At 39.7% G+C, this 19,342-nt stretch overlaps 1 protein-coding gene across 4 annotated transcripts in view; it reads right to left on the reverse strand.

The window, feature by feature from the left end:
• Window positions 1–19,342, reverse strand: part of Zfand6 (zinc finger AN1-type containing 6) — a 59,856-nt gene that overhangs the window by 6,969 nt on the left and 33,545 nt on the right. For 2 of the 4 annotated variants that reach the window (XM_023704646.1, XM_023704647.1), the window contains 4 exons: window positions 12,823–13,030; window positions 10,645–10,815; window positions 8,965–9,073; window positions 7,329–7,429 (listed from right to left, as the gene is read on the reverse strand). In XM_023704646.1, coding sequence (XP_023560414.1) covers window positions 7,329–7,429; window positions 8,965–9,073; window positions 10,645–10,798 — 364 coding nt within the window. In that variant the 5' untranslated portion in view covers window positions 10,799–10,815; window positions 12,823–13,030. The remainder of the gene's footprint in view (window positions 1–7,328; window positions 7,430–8,964; window positions 9,074–10,644; window positions 10,816–12,822; window positions 13,031–19,342) is intronic. The other 2 variants (XM_023704645.1, XM_023704644.1) reach the window with 1 other exon arrangement.

Here is a 19,342-nt window from a genome sequence, read left to right on the forward strand (position 1 = left end):
AAAAAAAAAAAAAAAAAAAAAAAAAAAAAAAAAAAAAAAGGTAAATGACAGGAATACATTATCATTTCAAAATGTAAGCAATATGAAAAGAATTAATTTTAGATTTTGGGGGGCCCAGCCCTAGCTCAGTTCTCTAAGTGGCTGCTTCCACAATGCTGGCAGTCTCAGTTTGCTGTAGTTCGATCCCCACAACACTCCAGCCATGCAAAAGTGCCCTGAAGGCATTCAAGGAGAAAAAAAAAAAAAAAAAATTCCTTATTAGGCAAGGGTATCTGGAAGTAATTTGCACCCAGCCGGCAGCTGCAGTAACTACGGTTTCAACTCCACGATGTTTCCCTTGGCCAAAAACGCATTAGTTCGTTTTCCAGTGCGAAGCATTCAACAAATGGTAACAAGGCAGAGCCACCAGAAACGTACACCTGATTTTCATGACAAATATGGTAATGCTATGGCATGGACCTATACAGCAACACAAATTGGAATAGAATGGAACCTTTCCCCTGTTGGCAGAGTCACCCCCAAGGAATGGAGACATCAGTAATCATGCCAGCTGATATGATACAGCTAAATTATTTCTAAATGAAATCATAATTGATGCCAAGTAACAGTGCTGTGTATCCATTAAAATATAGCCTACTGAAGAAATAAAGTACAATTGAAACCTTCAAAAAAAAAAAATTTAGATTTTGGAGAGTACTCCTTCTCTAAAAGCCAGTGCAATACACACTACAACAGAACAGCTATCTTACTGACTGACGACACAAGGCTAGTGGTTCCGTATAGTAAGGAGCAGTTCTTAAGAGCATGTGGGTTTCTGGTAGCAGCTGTCTGGGAAACACACTTGCGTTAATCTTGCTAACTGAGCCTGGTGCTCAGTGCTCAACAGTTTAGCATGGGTGAGGCCTTAGTTCAATCCCCACTACCACAACCGAAACAAAAAAAAGCGTGCTCCCCAACAAAAAGCCCTTCAAAATGACTCAGTGAGTTTTCAGCAGTTGATTCCAAGCAGCTTTCCCAGGGTCAGTCCCAACAGCCACTGGCCTAAACCAGCAACTGTCCCCTATTTCCCAAATTTCAGTTTTCCTACCTACATACTGGTCTCAACTTCTCCTCCAGCAAAAACCCTTTTTTACTATCTTTTTTTTTGGAGGAATGGGAGGTTGGAAGGGGATATTAATATATCAAAACTTAAAATTATGAAATCAGTGATTTTTAGTATACTCGCAAGGTTATAAAATCAAGCTTAATTTAGTACTTTGGTCACTCTAAAGCCAATTTTACACAGATTAACAGTAACTCACTGCTTTCCATAGCTCCTGGCAACTACTAATCTTCCCGTATGCCCAGACTGGCCTACTCCAAATATTCCATATAAGCAGAATCACACAGTATGCGGTCTCTACACCTGTGTCCTTTTATTAGGCTAGTAGTGCAGCGTTCATCCAACAGCAGACTACATCAGAGCTCCCGTCCTGTGGCTGAACGAGGTGCCATGTCTGGATGTCCCACTTCTTGTCTATTTGGTCCTCTGTTCACCGTCATCTGGGGTGCTGCCATGTTTTGGATTGAACGAATGCTGCTGCCTGAGCACTCAGGGCCAGACACCGTCTCCCTCCCTCCCTGCCCTCTCTGTGCTAAGGGTCTCACCCGGGGACTGGAGCGTGCTAAGCACATCCCCCACCACTGGCCTGTATCCCCAGCTCAGGACACATTCTGTGTTCTCTGAGGAACTGGGAGTGAAAACACTAGGTCATATGGTAATTGTAGGTAACCTCTGGAGAAACTGCCAAATTGCTTTCCATTTTACACCCACAAACAATGTATCAAGGCTGACTGCTATACTTGAAAGTACTTGCTATTGTATAGCTGTACTCACTGGTACGAATAGAGTTTTGATTTGCCTTTTCTTTTCTTTGTACTGGTGATTGAACTCAGGACCCTGGGCTTGCCAGGTAGGTGCTTATGCTACCTGCCTGATTTGCTTTTTTTTTTTTTTTTTTGGCAGAACCGGGGATTGAACTCAGGCCCTTGCACTTGCCAGTGAAGCACTTATTCCACTGAGCCATCTCCCCGGCCCCATGCTTTTTCTTAATGACTCATGATGGTAAGCATCTTTTTTGGTCATTTGTTCCTCTTCTCCAGAGAATGTTTGTTCAAATTCTTTGCTTTTTTATTTGTTGAGTGGAGCCAGGGGCCAACAAACTACATTCCCAGCTTCTTTATAAATTTTATTTTGGGTGTCACTACGGTGCCTAGGTTGTCAGCCTGCCTCACCTCCCAGCAGCGATGACAATAGGTGCACTTTCATGCCCAGCTTTCACTTGTTGCTATTGTTTTAGGTGCCATATCCAAGAAATCAATGCTTCCTCCAGGGTCATAAACATTTATACCTGTTTTTAAGTTTTTACAGCTTTAACTCTTGCATTTGCTTAAGTCTTTGATACGTTTCATGTGAATTTTGTATATGCTACGAGGTACAGGACCAGCTCATTTGTGTATACACGAAGGCATCACTGTTGAGAAGAGCGCTCTTCATGGATTGACTTCGGCATCCCTGCTGAAAACCAACTGTCCGTAGATACGTGGCTCTTTTGGGTGCCTCATTCCTCCTCTCTTCTGCATGAGCCCCTCACACCAGGTCCATGGAGCTGATTATACTCCCTTGTCTCAAATTTTGAAAATGGGAATTGTTAGTCCTCTAATTTTGCTGTTATTTTTGGCTATTTTCATCCATTCTCCATCATGAGAACAAATTCCTGAGTTTTCACCCAAATAAGCTTCCCTAAATTAGTCCCAAGGGATTATATATATATAATGACTGCCGTGAACCACACCAACCTGCTGTTCTGGGGGTTGAATTCAGGACCTTGTGCTTGCCAGGCAGGTGTTTATTCTACTGAGCTATCTCCTTGGCCCCCTTGTTCAGTTTTAAAACTCTTTTACCCTAAGTTTTTAGTAACCCTCAAATCACTTGGGTAATATATACAGTAAGATTTTCTTTTTTTTTTTTTTTGCAGAACCAGGGATTGAACTCAGACCCTTCTTCCTGGCCGCCTATGGTAAGAATTATACAACTAATTTTACTGCTATTGTTTCAGTAACGTTTATTTTTCATTTTTATGTATTTAGTACAGGGTCTACAGGATTTCACTACACAGATGGGACTTATAGTGATCCTTCCTGTTTTTCAGCTTCCTGAGTGCTGGGATTACAGGCATGCACCGCCACACCCAGTTTCAATCACCTCAAGTGTGTCCTGGGAGTGAGGCCAGCTTAGCAAGCCGGGAATCGAATCCCCAGCCCCTGCATCTGCCTAAGCAGGCACTTTAATCAGCTGAGCTAACTGGCCGGCCCTCAGTAACTTTTAATATGTATAAGGTGGACGAAGTTATTGTTTTCCTATAGAAATAAAGCTCACAGAAGTGATCAAGGGGAGTGTGTGTGTCAAAATGTGAAGGCAGATCTTTAAATCCTTTTTTTTTTACTATGAACTAAGCAAAATCTGAGGAGCTGAGAGGTTAATCAAAGCAAGCACAAGTTTAATAATGCAGGCAATCAAGCACAACAGTGTAAAGTACACCAAAATACTTACGTTTTTTTAAAGATAGCTTTTATCAAGTGGAAATCAGACTTACATTGCTAACACTGCTATTTTAAAAGTAAAAACGTAAGTGATAAACATGCCACAATACGCTGAATTCTCATTTAAACATGAGAACAATTCTTCAGAGCCAAGAGGCAAAAAGAAAGCAGTGCCACCCAGTTGGGGGCAGCACATCCTAATTATGAGAGGATCAGCAGAACACACACAAAGGAGCTGCTGTGAAAACCCAATAAGCAATGTAAGGAAAGGCTCAACTGTTACTCCTCACCACCACCATCACCAGAGCTGGCCTAGTTGAAACAACCTCCTTGAGGCCGCACCCGAGCGATAAGGAGGGAAACAGATACCACAGGGCTTGCCCAACCAGTTGCTCCTACCCTGGAAACTAAGAGGCAGCAGAGGAGGCTGGGTGGATGTGTCAACAAGCACACACACATCCGCACCCCAGTGGGCAGGCACGACAGCCCAGGGAAAGGATACTGGTATCCAAGCAGCACCTAGGCGCTTAGGCACGTGACTGAGTCAAAGAGAGATTTTTCTATTCACCCATTTATTAAATAGAGGAAGAAAACAATCTCTGAATTTGTTAAACAGTGAAATCATAAATACCTGTATATGTGTACACATACATTTATGTTTGTGTTCATGATAAAAGTAAATATTCTTAATTCAATAATGTAAGTTAAACCTTCTTTAAAAACCAGACTAAGATTTTAAACGCTGAAAACTAATCCAACCTTAAACTCAAGTAAAACCAGTACCTGATTTGTTTAAGATTCTATTGTGCTGAAATTATGAGTTCAAAGTTGTTATAAGGTATATATTAACACTGACTTAAGTACTAAGTACAAGTTACTCAAATAATGTATGAAAAAAGGAGTACAAAATTTTTGGACTGGGAATCGAACTGAGGACCTTGTGCTTGGCAGGCAGGTGCTTGTTCCACTGAGCTATATACAGGCAGCCCTAAGAGTCCAAATTTTTTTCTCTTTAGTACTGGGGATCGAACTCAGGACCTTACACTTGCCAGGCAGGTGCTTATGCCACTGAATTATCTCCCTGGTGCAAATTTTTAAACACTGTAATTTTTCTTAACATAGCATCAGGACTACCTTTTTAATTAACTACTTTTACTTCAAGCTCGTTGGAAGAAACTAATGTTCCACACTTACCGCAATGTTACGAAAGTACTTCATGTTATCAGTTCACCAAATTACCATCTTTATTTTTTGTCAGACTATAATAACAGCTACTGTACCCTCAAATGTCAAATTTTTTTCAAAGCTTTTTTTGGGAAAATGTACTAAAACTTAATCATCCATAAAAGCTGCAATTTAATCTGACAGTAAACACAAGAAGCAATATTAGAGATAGTTCAGTATATATTTTAGCTTTGAAGCCACAGAAATCAGTTATCCCCGTTTTTTCCTATAAAAGACCCATTTTTCCAAAGCATTATGCACAATTTTAATTAGAATGACAGATACTTCATACTTTTTAAATATAAAATGAAATCAATGACTCAAAAAGTTATCTGCTGTAATGAGTTGAGGAAAAACTTCATAATTGATATCATTTTGGTATAAAGGTTCAACTTTTTAGTGCTTGACAGGGAGGAATCGTGATAAAAAGATCAATATGAAATCATGTGATTACAGTAGCAATACCTAACTTTGAAATGCATCCACGCTCTTTTGTATAATCATACTAGAGTCAAGCGTATTTCTTTTCACATCTGTTATAACTGCTACTGCAAAGGAGAAACACAACTGTCTTATTTTCCAAGAGATACATACACACAGAGCAATTTTTTTCTCCTGCGAACGTGTGTGAACTAATATAATATCTAAATCCTTCACATAATACATAACACAGGAGAAGCCTCTTTGGGCTTATATCCTCAAGTCTGGCAGGCTGGCACCTGCCCATTAGGCAACAGTTCTTCGTTCCTATAATCTGGCTCAGAGCAGCTGCTGACTGCAGGTCTAGAGCAGCAGACATGATTTCTCTTTAGGCTGCTTCTTTTCCACTGGGGTGGTGTTTTTTATTTATTTGTCTGACCAGGCCATAAACTATCTCACTAACGTTGGTCTTTGACTTTGTAGAAGATTCTAAAAAGGCACAGTTACACCACTGTCTTGCTAAATTCTGGCCCTGTTCTTTGCCAACTCCTCGCTCATCTTCCAGGTCACACTTACTGCCAACCAAAATCACTGGGACATCTTCTGTGTCCTCTAGCATGTAGAATCTGCTCCCTTAAATCCTGTACATCACTAAATGTGGACTGAGCTGTAATAGAACATACTAGTGCAGGGGCCAGGGAGATGGCTCAGTAGAATAAGCGTTTGCCTGGCAAGCGCAAGGGCCTGAGTTCAATCCCGGGTTCTGCCAAATAAATAAATAAATAAATAAATAAATAAATAAATAAATAAATAAATAAATAAATAAATAAAATTTGTTCTGTCATAAGATGTAACATTCTCATGATTAGCAGCCTGTTTCTTCTTTCTCAACTTATCTCTCAAAGCTACTACTCAACTTAGGGCTCCTAAAGTCTTCTTCGGCCTGTATAGCCTGAAACTGACTAGCTGTTCAACGGCTTAAGCTCTGCTTCCTGATGTCTGCCCTCCAGCCTGGGACCTCCAGACCTCAGGCACAGCACCGATTATACTTGAAAATCTACACATAAGGCAAATTATGTCAAGTATTTGTTGGGCTAGCTTACTGCAGATGTCCACCATATGAATGCCATGCATAATGGCCAGGGTCCCTGGGCAGCGCACTGTCTCTTTAAGTAATGGGATGGGCAGAGTTAGGCGATGCGCATCTTTGGGCTTAATTCTCTCAGTGACCTCCTTGGCCATCACGCTGGAGAGCATGACTAAGGGGGAAGACTTAACAGCCTCCTCTGCCATCCCACATGAAGGCCTTCACAGACATACTCCCATCTTCGCACATCATGCTGATCCACAGTGGGGTTATAAACAGCATGGGGAAGAACACAGGGGCCTAAGCTGTGAGCCCAGGTAACTGATACAACTCTGCCTTGTTGCAGATGGGCAAGAGGAGCACCTGCCAGCCAAGCACAACATCTCCGCAATAGCCAGGCAACAACCCACAAGAACCAGGTTCCCTGCGAGTCAGAAGCCCTAGTTTGCTTGGAGAGGAAACATTTTTTTAAGATTTAACTGGCTAAAATAACGAAAGAGAACTGCCTGACAGTGCCCAACATAATTTCATTACATTTTTCAAACAGAATGAAGTTTGGGTGATTGATTATATATATGTAATTTATTCTATCTTTTATGTTTTTTTTAGTACAGGGTCTCACTACACAGATCAGACTCGTTGTGATTCTCCTCTTTTCAGCCTCCCAAACTCTGAGATTACAGGAGAGTGCCACCGTGCCCAATCTCAGTCGCCATCTCAGAGCACTCCAGGGGTGGGGCCAGCACAGCATGCTGGGATCAAATTCAGGTCCCTGCATCTGCCTAAGCAAGTGGCTTTAGTCTTCTGAGCTACCTGGCCGGCCCTGGTACGTATATGTTAAACAGGAAGTGTCATCCAACATTTCAGTCAAATTCTTGAAGTTATATGATATTCTGTTCATAAAGAAAACATAAACACGTTTTAAACATTTGATTTTTTAGGCATCTACCTAGGCTAGAGTCTGGTCTACAACACAAGTGCTGATAAAAAAATACATGCTGGTTCATATACAAACCTTGCAGATCTTCGTTTTCAGGTGCTGCTTTGTCTACAGATGTATTGTCCACCTGGGAAGATGCTACAGACTCTGATAACAGTGGCTGATTTGATACAGAGCTAGAAAAGCAAAAACATTTCAATTTTTAAAAATAAACCTTTATTATTTTTATTGTTAAAAAATGTTTGCTATAAGACAGAATCTCACTACCTTGCTCCAACTTGTCCTAGACTACTGGCTCGAGATGCTACCATGCCACCATCCCCAGTGCTAGCACTATAGGTGCCTGCTCCTGCACTATGAAGTATTTCTGAAAAGATGATCGCCACATGTGAATATATTTAGTGTTTTCTTAAACTTTTATTAGTACATGTTTGCTGTAGGAAGTTTGTACCTGTACCTAACACATTTCAATTCCCTCCCCCACCCCTTTATTTTTCTAGCATCAGATTATCTATCTTATAAAACCATATAACTTAATTATCATGTGTACAGATTGAAAACCAGACTAATAGGCCAACATATAAAATATTTAAGAACACATAAATCAACAGTACTACGCCACTTTTTTTTAAAGACAGGGTTTCATTTCGTAGTGCAGGTTGGCCTTGAACTCACTTATGTAGCCCACGTTGGCTTGTACTACTGTGATCCTCCCATCTCAGCCTCCAAGTGTGTCAAGCTATACTTCTAGATACACTCTCTTCTCTGGATCGCAATAGCTTTCTTTCCTCCCTCTTACCTTTTATTTCATACCTTATATAAATATACATAATATGTATATGTTATATATGTATGTTTTACATATATGCATATATGTTATATATGTATATATGTGTATATACATACATATATATATATATATATATATATGTTGAGCTTTTCATGTCAGAGAAACTGCATATTTAAGTTTATGTGTCTGAGTTACTTCAGTCCACATGTAAACTATTAACTAAGGCAGATAATAAATAAGTGAAGCGACCTGAGTGGATCAATAATAGTATACAGAGGTAACTGTTTCTAACATAATCATAGGGTTGTGAAAGGAGAAAAGAATGTGGGCCACAAATCTATGCTTTGGAAACAAAGCAACAGTGAATTTCCTTTGCGCATTTCAAGTACCACATGAATCCATGACAGGAAAACCAGCACGATAAAGCCACATGTAAGGTCCTAAAGCAAAGCTGCAAGTGCTATTCTGTCACAGCAAAACCAAACATCTTCTTAACTCAGATTTCAGAGTTAAAAACATAGACAGGGAATGCTATATCATGGTACTGAAGATAATGTGACAGGACCTTTTTTTAAAATGCAAAACACTAATTCTTGCAGACTAAGGTTGCAATGTATGTATGTATTTTTTTGTGGAACTGGGGATTAAACTCAGGCCCTTGGGCTTGCCAGGGAATAAGGTTGCAATTTAAAGAGTTGACTCAGTGTGCTTCTAAAGGCCTTCAGGAGTGGGTCAGGATATGGTATAGGGAGGAATAAAGAAAAGGACAATTGGAAACGAAACCAAAGGCACAGAAGCCCCCCACATAAAAATAAGAGAATGCTTCTGCTAAACAGTGAGCACACATGGGCACACTCCCAGCTCGTGAAGCTTCCCAGTCCCCACGCCGTCACCACAGAACACCAGCAGCGCCCACCTTACCTCGGCTGCACAGAGGAGGAAGTAGAGGCCAGCGCGGATGGGGCCTCTGGCATGCTGCCACCTGTGCACTGAGCCGGTAGTGACTCCGGCAGACTGCTGACAGAGGCCGCTGTAACAGTACCGATGCCATGTTAGTGAGTCTACATTCTGGGCAGCCCAAGACCTGATCTAAAAAAATGAAAATCAACCTTCCATAACATATAGTATATGGATTTTGTCTTACTGTATGTCAGCTCATACTTTTTATTTATTTATTTTTAGTGAATCTTCAGGGCGAGTTACATTCCCAGTCCCTTTTTACATTCTCGAGACAGGGCTCAGCTGCTACCTTGCCCAGGCCAAACTCTTAACTTGTGATCCTCTTGCCTCAGTCTCGAGAGTGCTCGGCTTATAATCATGTATAATCACAGCTGGCCTATTTCATCCCTTTTAGTTAAAATCCTGTAATACTGTAGCTTGCCATGAAATTGCTTTTCTGGCGCTGGAGACTGAAGCCAGGCCCTGAGTACAGGCTATAAACTGAGCTACCCCTTCAGTCCCCAAAATGTTAAACACTTTTTTCTTAAAGTTTTTCCTTTCCTTTTCTTTCTTTCTCCCCTCCCTTCCTCCTCCTTTGTTCCTTTATCTTTGGAAAAAATTTTAACCAAGAAGAAAACCATATTTATAAACTGCATATATTCATAAACTACATTCCTACTTCTTAGGACTATTACCCAAGCCTCAAGCCTTTAACTCACAAGTAGTACTTTCCAAGTCTCAGTGTACAAATGAGATGTTAAAGTAAAAGATAACTTAGCTGAATTCACAACTAGGTTCATAAGGAACTAATATTAGGTTCTACTTGGAGTATTCTTCATAAGACACAAAGGTGGACAATTATTTAGTTTAAAAGCAATTCCTGTTCATTTGATCTCAGCCTGAAGATTTTGAGATTTTGATGAAATAGTTCTAGATTTTTACTTGAACATGAAACAATTATAAGACTCCATATAATTTAAATGAACTAAGTAACAGCTTGTACTTTCATTAACCTACACATTAGGTATTTACCTATATTAAAACTACCCTCTCTGAATAGCTCTGATGCTTTTGCTTAGCAAAGCTTGTACTCAGAATCCTCACGACCCTTCTTATACAACTGTTGGAACAAAAGACCACCTCAGCTCCAGGACAACCCTTTCACACAAAAAGGCATAAAAGCCCAAGTGAATGGGTGCTGCACATTGCTCATGTGGGTAACTACGTTCTTCCTTCCTAATGGAGGCAGGCTTTCTCTAAGGCCGGCTGTGGCTATGTAAAATCTTCTAAGATCCGATACTCTTTGCTTCTCAACTAGCTTGGCTTCGAAAGAGTCTGCAGCTAGAAGAACTAAAGTCCCCTTACAGCTCATACACCCTTACTGTCCCAGACAGCTACACTGAATGGAGGTGTGCCTCTGTTTTTATAAGGTAATGAGTTCTTACGGCACAGCAAGTAAGACTACAGAATGACCTCATAATATTTACAAAGAGCTGGGGATACTCTTATCTCTGACTCACCACTACTGATCATTACAATGTGAGAAAAGAAAGTTCACTGATGAAGGTGGTATGCAAATACAGTGTTAGAGTAGAAAAAGGCACTGACTACCCAAAAGTATGCAAATTAAGAATACTGCTGTGTTTTAACACAGTTACTTACCAGGTGGGCTTATTCTACCACTACTACTGTTCTGTCTTTGAAGATGTTCTTTATAGCACACTGAACACATGCCATTTGTGCGAGGGTTTCCACAAAACCCGCAGCCAGTGGAACAAAGCATAGGCACTTGGCTGTGATTGGTTTCTTGAGCCATGTTCCTCTGGTGTACACCTGAAATTTACACAGAATTAGCAAAGAACTCAGGTACTTCAATTGTACATTATCCAAATCTCCTTTCATAATAAAGGAACCTCCTCATTATACCCTTTTCACATTATTCTGCATAACTGATCCAAGACCTAGGGCTGATAAAGACCAACGCCATACTGAACTGTCATCTCCAACCTGCTTGACATAAGGGACTGTCCTGACTAAGAAAGCATGAGGTATAACTGAACAATCCAGTTAATGTTTACATTTTTAAAACTTGTTACAATAAAAGACACAGCCATTACTTGCCCTCACAAGAGTCCCTCTCACTTTGCGCATGCTTATCCCACCATTCCTGCCGCTTTCTGAAACAGCCCTGGATGTCCTTCCCGTAAGTATCTTTAGTGTGCTGGTGTGGCTGCCTCTGTGTCCTCTGACTTCAAGAAAGTGCGATGCTGCCTGGTGCTGGAGCCAGGGAATACACACTGTAATACTTTATGACCTTATCTATTCGCTGGATGGCATTTAGCAGCTGTGCTTACTGTATTTTTTATTATACTTTATAAAGACATAAAGGTTTCCAGAAAGTGGCAAAAATGATGGGAGTAGCACATTTCAAGCAAGAGGAAAGTATTCTGAGGGAGTTAATGACAGTGCTCTTTTCAATTATAATAAAAATTTCACCATATATTTTGATAACCCCTGTATAAAGAATTCCTACTGAAAGGGAACTTTTTTGAAGATTGCACCATCTAAAAGTTAAGGACATCTCTTAGTCTCTGTCAAGTTGAGACTACTAGTAATGAGAAACACACATTATAGGTTTTGCGGGCTGTTTTACTATTTAATTTCTAACCACTTAAACTTTTATTTAAAGTTCAGATGTTAACTTGTGCAATGGCTTTAAAAAGCATTTAACATAATATTGATTCTGTTGCAGAAGATTAGAAGAGTTGGGCAAAATTCTAGTTAAATGAGAAATCAGTTCAATCATTTGGAAAGCAATTTAGCAATTCACTTCAAGAGCCCAGTGAAAAACAAATACTGCTCTTCCAACCAGCCATTCTCCTTTAAGAATATTCTATAGAACTTGGATTAAAAAAATATAATTTTAATAAAAATCTTTTAAAATAAAAAAGAACTTGAATATAATCAGAAAAAGAAGACTAATATACAAAGGGTATGCTTCACAGGATAGTTATAAGGTTGATAAACTAAAAATAAGCTAACTGTTCACCACCAGGAGAATGGACTTATTAAACTTATGACACATACTAATAACAAAAGCTGTAAATCATTATTTTAAAATAATTTGTGATGGAAAAATGCTGGTACCAAGTGAAATCACAAAATATGTATTTTATATATATTATAATAATATGTTAATTAGGACTAAAAGAGCATCCATTAGTTACCAAAAAGGGCAGCAGAGATCATATCCTATGATGGCAAAAGTAATGATTTTTTCCCTGCTTTGTATCTTTTCTGTACTTCTAAAATTCTACACTTTAAAAACTCTTTACAATGAAGATACTGCTGCCTAATTGGGGAGAAAATTTATTTTTTAAGTACCTAAAATTTAAAGACTACCAAGGCAGCAGCATTAGTCAGCCCCCAGCAGCTGTCTGGGAGCCACGTGGAGGCAGTGATCCATCACAGCAGATGCAAGAGCCCCACGTGCCGTTTCTCCCAGAGAGCAACTGGCCCTTTGGCATAAATAACAAGGCAGACGGCAGTTAACAGGCTCTTCCTTATTAAAAAGCAACCACCACCTCCTAAATGCAGGTTAGGTTACTTCAGAACAAGTGTATTACAAATGAGTCTATGTTCAATGACCATAAAGAATTTAACTGATAAAACATGGAAGAAAAGCATTCCTTGTTTACTGTTACCAAATTTTTCTTCAAATAAACTTAAAAAGACTGTTGAAGGGGTGGGGAAAAGTTAAAAAATGTCAGAGCCAACTCTTATAAATACACATACCAAATTAAAAGGTGATGATGATACAGCAAAGCTTATTTTAAATACCTTTCTGTTTTGGCCTATGGTCTTGAGGAATATTGGTCTGTAGCTTTCTCTCTTCTTATAATGTTTGTCTGGCTGTGTTATCAGGGTAACTGCTTACTGTCATGAAGCTAATTAATAAGTGATGGAGCTGGGATTCGGTCCAGGTAGTCTGACTACAGCAAAATCCACGATCTAAACCAGCAGTTCTCAAAGTTTGGTCCAGGAACCCCTATGGAGGTCAAAACTGGTTTCAGAATAACACTAACAAATTATTTAGCTTTTTTTTAAAAAAAAAATCATACTGACAAAAACAATAGTGGTATGAAAGTAGTGGTGTATAAAACAGCTAGAGCCTTGACAGCCACACAAGGTAGTGGCATCAAACACTACTTACTGGTAGTTGCGCTTCTCATCATGTTCTTAGGGTAAAAGGCACTGATTTTATTAAATCTTGTCCTGTGACTAACTGGGAATCATGTATGAGGCACCCCTGTTGCACACACAGAAATGACAACTGTCTAAAGAAAAACGGCCTGGGCAGCTGCTGAACTCTGAGCTGGCTGCACTATCTTTTTCACAAGACACCTTCATTTGAAAGAATGACTGATAGTCTAGCTATTGCTACTGAAGTACATGGCAGATATTTTCTTAAAAATGAACAAAGTGAACCTGATAGTCCAGCAACTAAAAACATTCATCACCAAAGATAAATATGCAAGCACTGAAATAAGAAAAAAGGGGACGAGTGTCTACAGTTGAGTGTTTTTGGTGAGATCAGTGGTGATATCAATGAAATGTGATTAGCTGATATTGAATCAACATTTGAAAGATCTTCACAAATCAGCAAACTATTATTTTCCAAGTACCTAATGTAGGAAGCTACAGAATTATTCACGAACAAAAGATTTATTCAAAGTGAAAGACCAACAAATGTTACTGATAAGACAAAAAGGATAACAAGAAACTAACTCTGGTATAATATCAAAGAACAACCACCTCTATTACCTGAAAACACTTTTAAGATAGTCTTTCCAACTATGTGTGAGCCCAGATTTTCTTCTTCTTTTTTTTTTTTTTTTTCCTTTTTTTTGGTGGAACTGGGGATTGAACTCAGGCCCTTGCGCTTGTCAGGAAGCGCTTATTCCACTGAGCCATCTCCCCGGCCCCAGATTTTCTTTTTTTGTTAGCAGTGCTGGAGTCTGAATCTTGGGTCTCAAGAACACTAGGCAAGCATTCTACCTCTAAGCTACATCCCTAGCTCCAAATTCTTTCTAAAAGCTCTAACAGAAACAACAGAAGCAAGTGTGAGACTCTTGCTATTAAGCTTGACCTTAAGGAGATCTATGGACATGTGCCAACAGCCACTCATCACTAAAGAGCGTGTGTGTGTGGGGGGGGTGTTATATTTTCCATAAAACTAATATTTTTTTTCACAGCTTCACTTGTAATATAACAAGTAGCACTATTCATAATCCTCATTTTAAAAAAAAGCTCTCAGGGTATTCACTGATTTTAAAGACCATCAAAGCTTGAAACCAAAAAGTTGGAAAATTTTTTGCTGTAAATGTGCACTCACAACACAGGCAGTGGCACCTCCTAGAGGCAAACACCAAATCTGTGAAGAGGGGAAGCACCAAAGCCAGAACTACCTATAATATACAAACAGATATATAGTATTACACATGAATTTAAACTTTCATAGATGTGGGGGATAGTTACACCCAGACATGATAAATATTCTACTTATATAAAAACTCAAGTACCGTAAATAGCTACAGATAAAAAAACACAATACTTACTTCAAAGGAGATTAAAATTCACAAACATGGAAATATGAGCAATTTTCCCAAGCCAAACTTTCTTGTATAGCAGTAAATTAACAGTGATTTTATAACTTAAGAGGCATGAAAGAGTTCATGGACAACTGAAAAAGAATTGACCTTATTCACTCAGCTTTAAGACACAAAATGTACCTCTGCGTAACATTTACAAAGTTCCAAGACCGTCAGGGTGCTAAGGTTATGGAGTATGTGCTGGCCCAGATGGGTGGCACAGAGAAGCTGCAAGTCCTGCTTCTCTCCCCTAACGCTGCGACCTTTCTGGTGGGCAACCAAGGGACCAAGCACATCAGTCAGGGGTCCAAAGGACCATGGAGGAAAATGGGGATAAGAAGGAGGCACAACAATTTTTTAATTACTGTACTGTGGGATTAAGCTCTAAATCCAAAACAGAGTAAAAGCACACTACCAGGGCCGGGAAGAATGCTCATAGAATAAGCGCCTGCCTGGCAAGCACAGGGTCCTGAGTTCAATCCCTGGTACCAGGGTAGGGGGGAGCACACTACCAGACATATTCATAAAATCAGTAAGATGGTGTTAACAGTTTATGAAGAGGTTTTTTTTTTTTTTTTTTTTTTAAATTTTATTTATTTGTGTGTGTGGCCAGCTCAGCCCACCAGGGGGCGGGGCTGGCTGGCATGTGGTGCTGGGCGATTGAACTGCGGTCCCTGTGCTTTGCTAAGCTTGTTCTAAGTAGGTGCTTTAGACCACTGAGCCATCTCACCAGCCCTATGAAGAGAATTTGTAAAACCTGAATATGATTCATAGAACCATCATACATTGATCCCTGTAGCTCCTCAGGCAATACTTAATAGTCATCCAAAGTTTACTATGGGGCAAAACTATTTTTATTGTTTTATTTATGTACCACTTAATCCTCTCAGGAAGCCTCCATATTGGCACTACTGATATCTTTTTTTTTTTTTTTTTTTTTTGGCGGAACTGGGGATTGAGCTCAGGCCCTTGCGCTTGCCAGCCAAGCACTTATTCTACTGAGCCATCTCCCTGTCCCTGATACCTTTTTTAAAAAAACGACGCACCTAGTAAGCAACTAAGCGTCTTTTTGTATTAAAAAGGGTGAGACTGACTATTCAAGTCCATCATATATTTCTACAAATAATTCTGTGAGCATGCATGAATTATTATTTAAAGATTTAGTAGAGGGGCCGGGGAGATGGCTCAGCAGAATAAGCGCTTCCCTGGCAACTGCAAGGGCCTGAGTCCAATCCCCAGTTCCGCCAAAAAAAAAAAAAAAAAAAAATCTAGTTTCATTTGTTCAATCTTTAGATATTTAGGTTTATCAATCTTTAGATATTATTTAGGTTTAATTAGCTGTAACTGCTCGAGAAATTTTTTTTGTCTTTTTACCTAAGAATTCAAGATTAAATATTTTATGACTGCAAAGATAATTACCAATTATTAAAATTTTGATGAATATCAATTAATGTATGGAACATTGACTCAATTATAATGGCAAATACCTGTCACTTAAACTTCTCTCCCTTTGCTTCATTTTCTAGATTTGTCACTCAGTTCCAATAATTTTCTGTTTGGAGTATCTCATGTTCTTTTATTTTCCATTCCAATTGTGCCTCTCATCCTTTCATACCTGTGGGCTTTTTGTCCCTGTTTTTGCACTAGGGGTTGTAACAGGGCACTGTGCAGGACAGCAGAATTATTTTTTCTTTCAGATTTACTGCCTCTCCTCCCAAGCCATTTATTTAAGTTCTCCTGGAGCATCTAACTCTGCTTTAGTTATTGTACAACTGCCCCTAGAGGGGAATACTTACCCTAGCATTCATGTTGTCCATAATTTCCCCAACAAGACTAATTTCCTGCAAGAGCATTCCCTGTGAAAAGCCTCCTTGGTTGCCTTGTTTTTGGTCTTTTTAAAATTTTATTTTATTGCATTTTTTGGTTGAATTGTTTCTTAGGAGAGGTTTATTTTTTGTTTTTGGTGCTGAGGTCCAAACCCAGGGTTTCTGGCTTTCTAGACAAGCATTCTACCGCTGAGCCAAATTCCCAGCCCAAAAAGATACTCCTTGGACTTAGGTTGGTAGCAGCTTAAATCTCAGCTTTGTCATTTTTGTTGGTTTTTTTGCAGTACTGGGGATTGAATCTAGGGGCATTATACCACTGAGCTACAGTCTTCCCTTTTCATGTTTTATTTCCAGACAGTGTCATTAAATTGCCCAAACTATCTTGAACTTGTGATCCTTCTGTCTCAGTCTTCCAGAGTGCTGGGATTACAGGCATGTGGCAGCATGCCTGCCTCCAGCACTGGCATTCTATTACCTGAAAGAGCCTGACAAGTACCAAACCACCCTAGTCTCAACATACTAAGAGGGCACTAATATCCTCTGTCATGATCACGAGATTAAATAATGCACACAGAAAGCATCTACACTAAGGCTGGCACATAGCAGAAACTCAGCAATTGCTCTTAGCTCACCCTGAAAGCACAGACCCTTTACTTCCTTCCAAAACAAACTAATTCCTAGAAACAAGATTCTAACTTATACTGTGTATTCTTTGGTAAAGGCCCTTTGTACTTTGCCCTTAACAACTTGATTTGTTTGCAGTAATCAATTCTGTTTTTTTTTTTTTTTTTTTTTTTTTTGTGGTATCAGGGATTGAACTCAGGACCTTGCGCTTGCCAGGCAGGCGCTTATTCTACTGAGCTATCTCCCCAGCCCAAGTTAAGAAGGATTTTTTTATTGGCCGGCTCAGGCTGCCTTAAGGGTGGGTCTGGTAAGGTCTGAGGAGCTGAGGACGGAACTGTGGTATCCTGTGCCAGACTGCATTTACATAAGCAGGCGCTTAAACAACTGAGCTAACCAGCAGGCCCCTGCAGTACACTTCTACACTCAAAGAGGCTGGCCGTAACAGCTTTGGGGACATTTTTCCCATTAGGTGAGGGCCTTGTAGACACACAACTTATTTCCTAGCTAAACTTCAAGTTCCTTCTTCAAATCCCCTTTATTCTTAATATGAATTCTACAAAGTATCTTACTAGTTAAGTATTCATGTTAAGGGAAAATGGTTACTTTCTCTTGAAAAGGGCAGAAAACAGACCAAGGAAAACTTTCACACTGCCATACTCATACAAACAATAATTCAGCAAGAATGCCTAGGAGCCTAAGGCAGTTATAAAATGTCTATTTTTTTTCTTCTACACTTAATTGCTTTTTTTCCTCCTTCTAAAGGCAATAGGTAGGGAACGTCATTTATAATGAATCTAAGTTATGAATTCACCAGCTAGGGTCAAATCCTACTCAGTCGTGCCTGATTGGCTAGCACATATTAATATATTTCATTTTTTTGTGGAACCGGGGATTGAAGTCAGGCCCTTGAGCTTGCCAGGGAAGCGCTTATTCTACTGAGCCATCTCTCCAGCCCCATATAAATAAATTTTAAATTAGTTGTTAGCATTCAACAATTGGGGAGTATCAAATAAAAATTATACATGTCTAGATTTTCTTGAAAATTAAAGATCTGAAAAACTCTGTTCTCAAAAATTAACATTCCCTCCTCCAAATAAAAAAAGAGTTCACTTTTGGGGCTGGGGCGATGGCTCAGTGGAATAAGCGCTTCCCTGGCAAGCGCAAGGGCCCGAGTTCAATCCCCGGTTCCGCAAAAAAAAAAAAAAAAAAAAAAAAAAGAGTTCAAAATTAACATTCCCAAGGGCCGGCCAAATATTGCTGAACAGATAAAAGTGCCTGCGTAGGCAGACCAGGGACCGGACCAGGAGTTCAATCTCGGGCCTGCAGTGCAAGCCCTGCCCTGGGGCACGCTGAGATAGCGATTGAGACTGGGCATGGCGGGGCGTGCCTGTAATCCCAGCACTTGGAAGGCTGTAAACAGGAGGTTCACTATGAGTCCTATCTATGCAGTGAGACCCTGTACGCCCTGCACACCATCCTAAAAAAAAAAAAAAAAAAAAGTAACATTCCCCAGGTAGGGCCCTACTAAGTGGGGCCTACATACCCATCCACTTTCACTATTGGTTACCTGATTAATCTGCCTTTTAATCCCCACATTAACAGCCTTATCTTTTTTGGGGGGGGATTTTTATTATTAATTCTAAGAAAAGAAAAAATTTCCCATACCACAGTGACTTAGCTGGTACACTCCTGTAATCTCAGCAATCAGAAGGCTGAGGCAGGTGGATCATTTAAGTTCAAGGCCAGCCTGGGTTACAAAGTGAGCTAAGGGCCAGCCTGAACTGCATAGTGAGACTCTGTCCCCCCCCCCCACAGTGAATTATACAAGAATTGCAAATTATACTCTGAACTAGTACTGCAGTCCAAAGTAACAATAAAAGCTCTTCCTCCCTTAGTCCTTTTTTAAATCACTGGAACACTAAACACTCAGCATCGGCTAGTTCTCTTTGGGAGTATATAAAATGGGGAGAACCTAAAAGACAGCAAAGTACAATTTATAATAAATCTTAGTGATAACAACAGATGCAAAGAGGAATACCCACACTGACACAGATGTGAAATTGTTATTTCCTTGTGGCAGTAGTTTCCCAGAGTTCTAAGCACCCAGATCTCCAACTATCCTATGAACAATATACATTACAGGGGGAAGGGAAACTTACATTTTGCTCTTATGACAGTTTCTTTGCAGAGATAACAAAAATACAAGAAAATTTATAAAGCAAATAGATAAGGAAGTATGAGTACAGAAAGCACTTGGGC

This window comes from Octodon degus, unplaced genomic scaffold (genome assembly GCF_000260255.1).
Source record: "Octodon degus isolate 3935 unplaced genomic scaffold, OctDeg1.0 scaffold00199, whole genome shotgun sequence".
In the NCBI taxonomy this organism is placed as follows: domain Eukaryota; kingdom Metazoa; phylum Chordata; class Mammalia; order Rodentia; family Octodontidae; genus Octodon; species Octodon degus.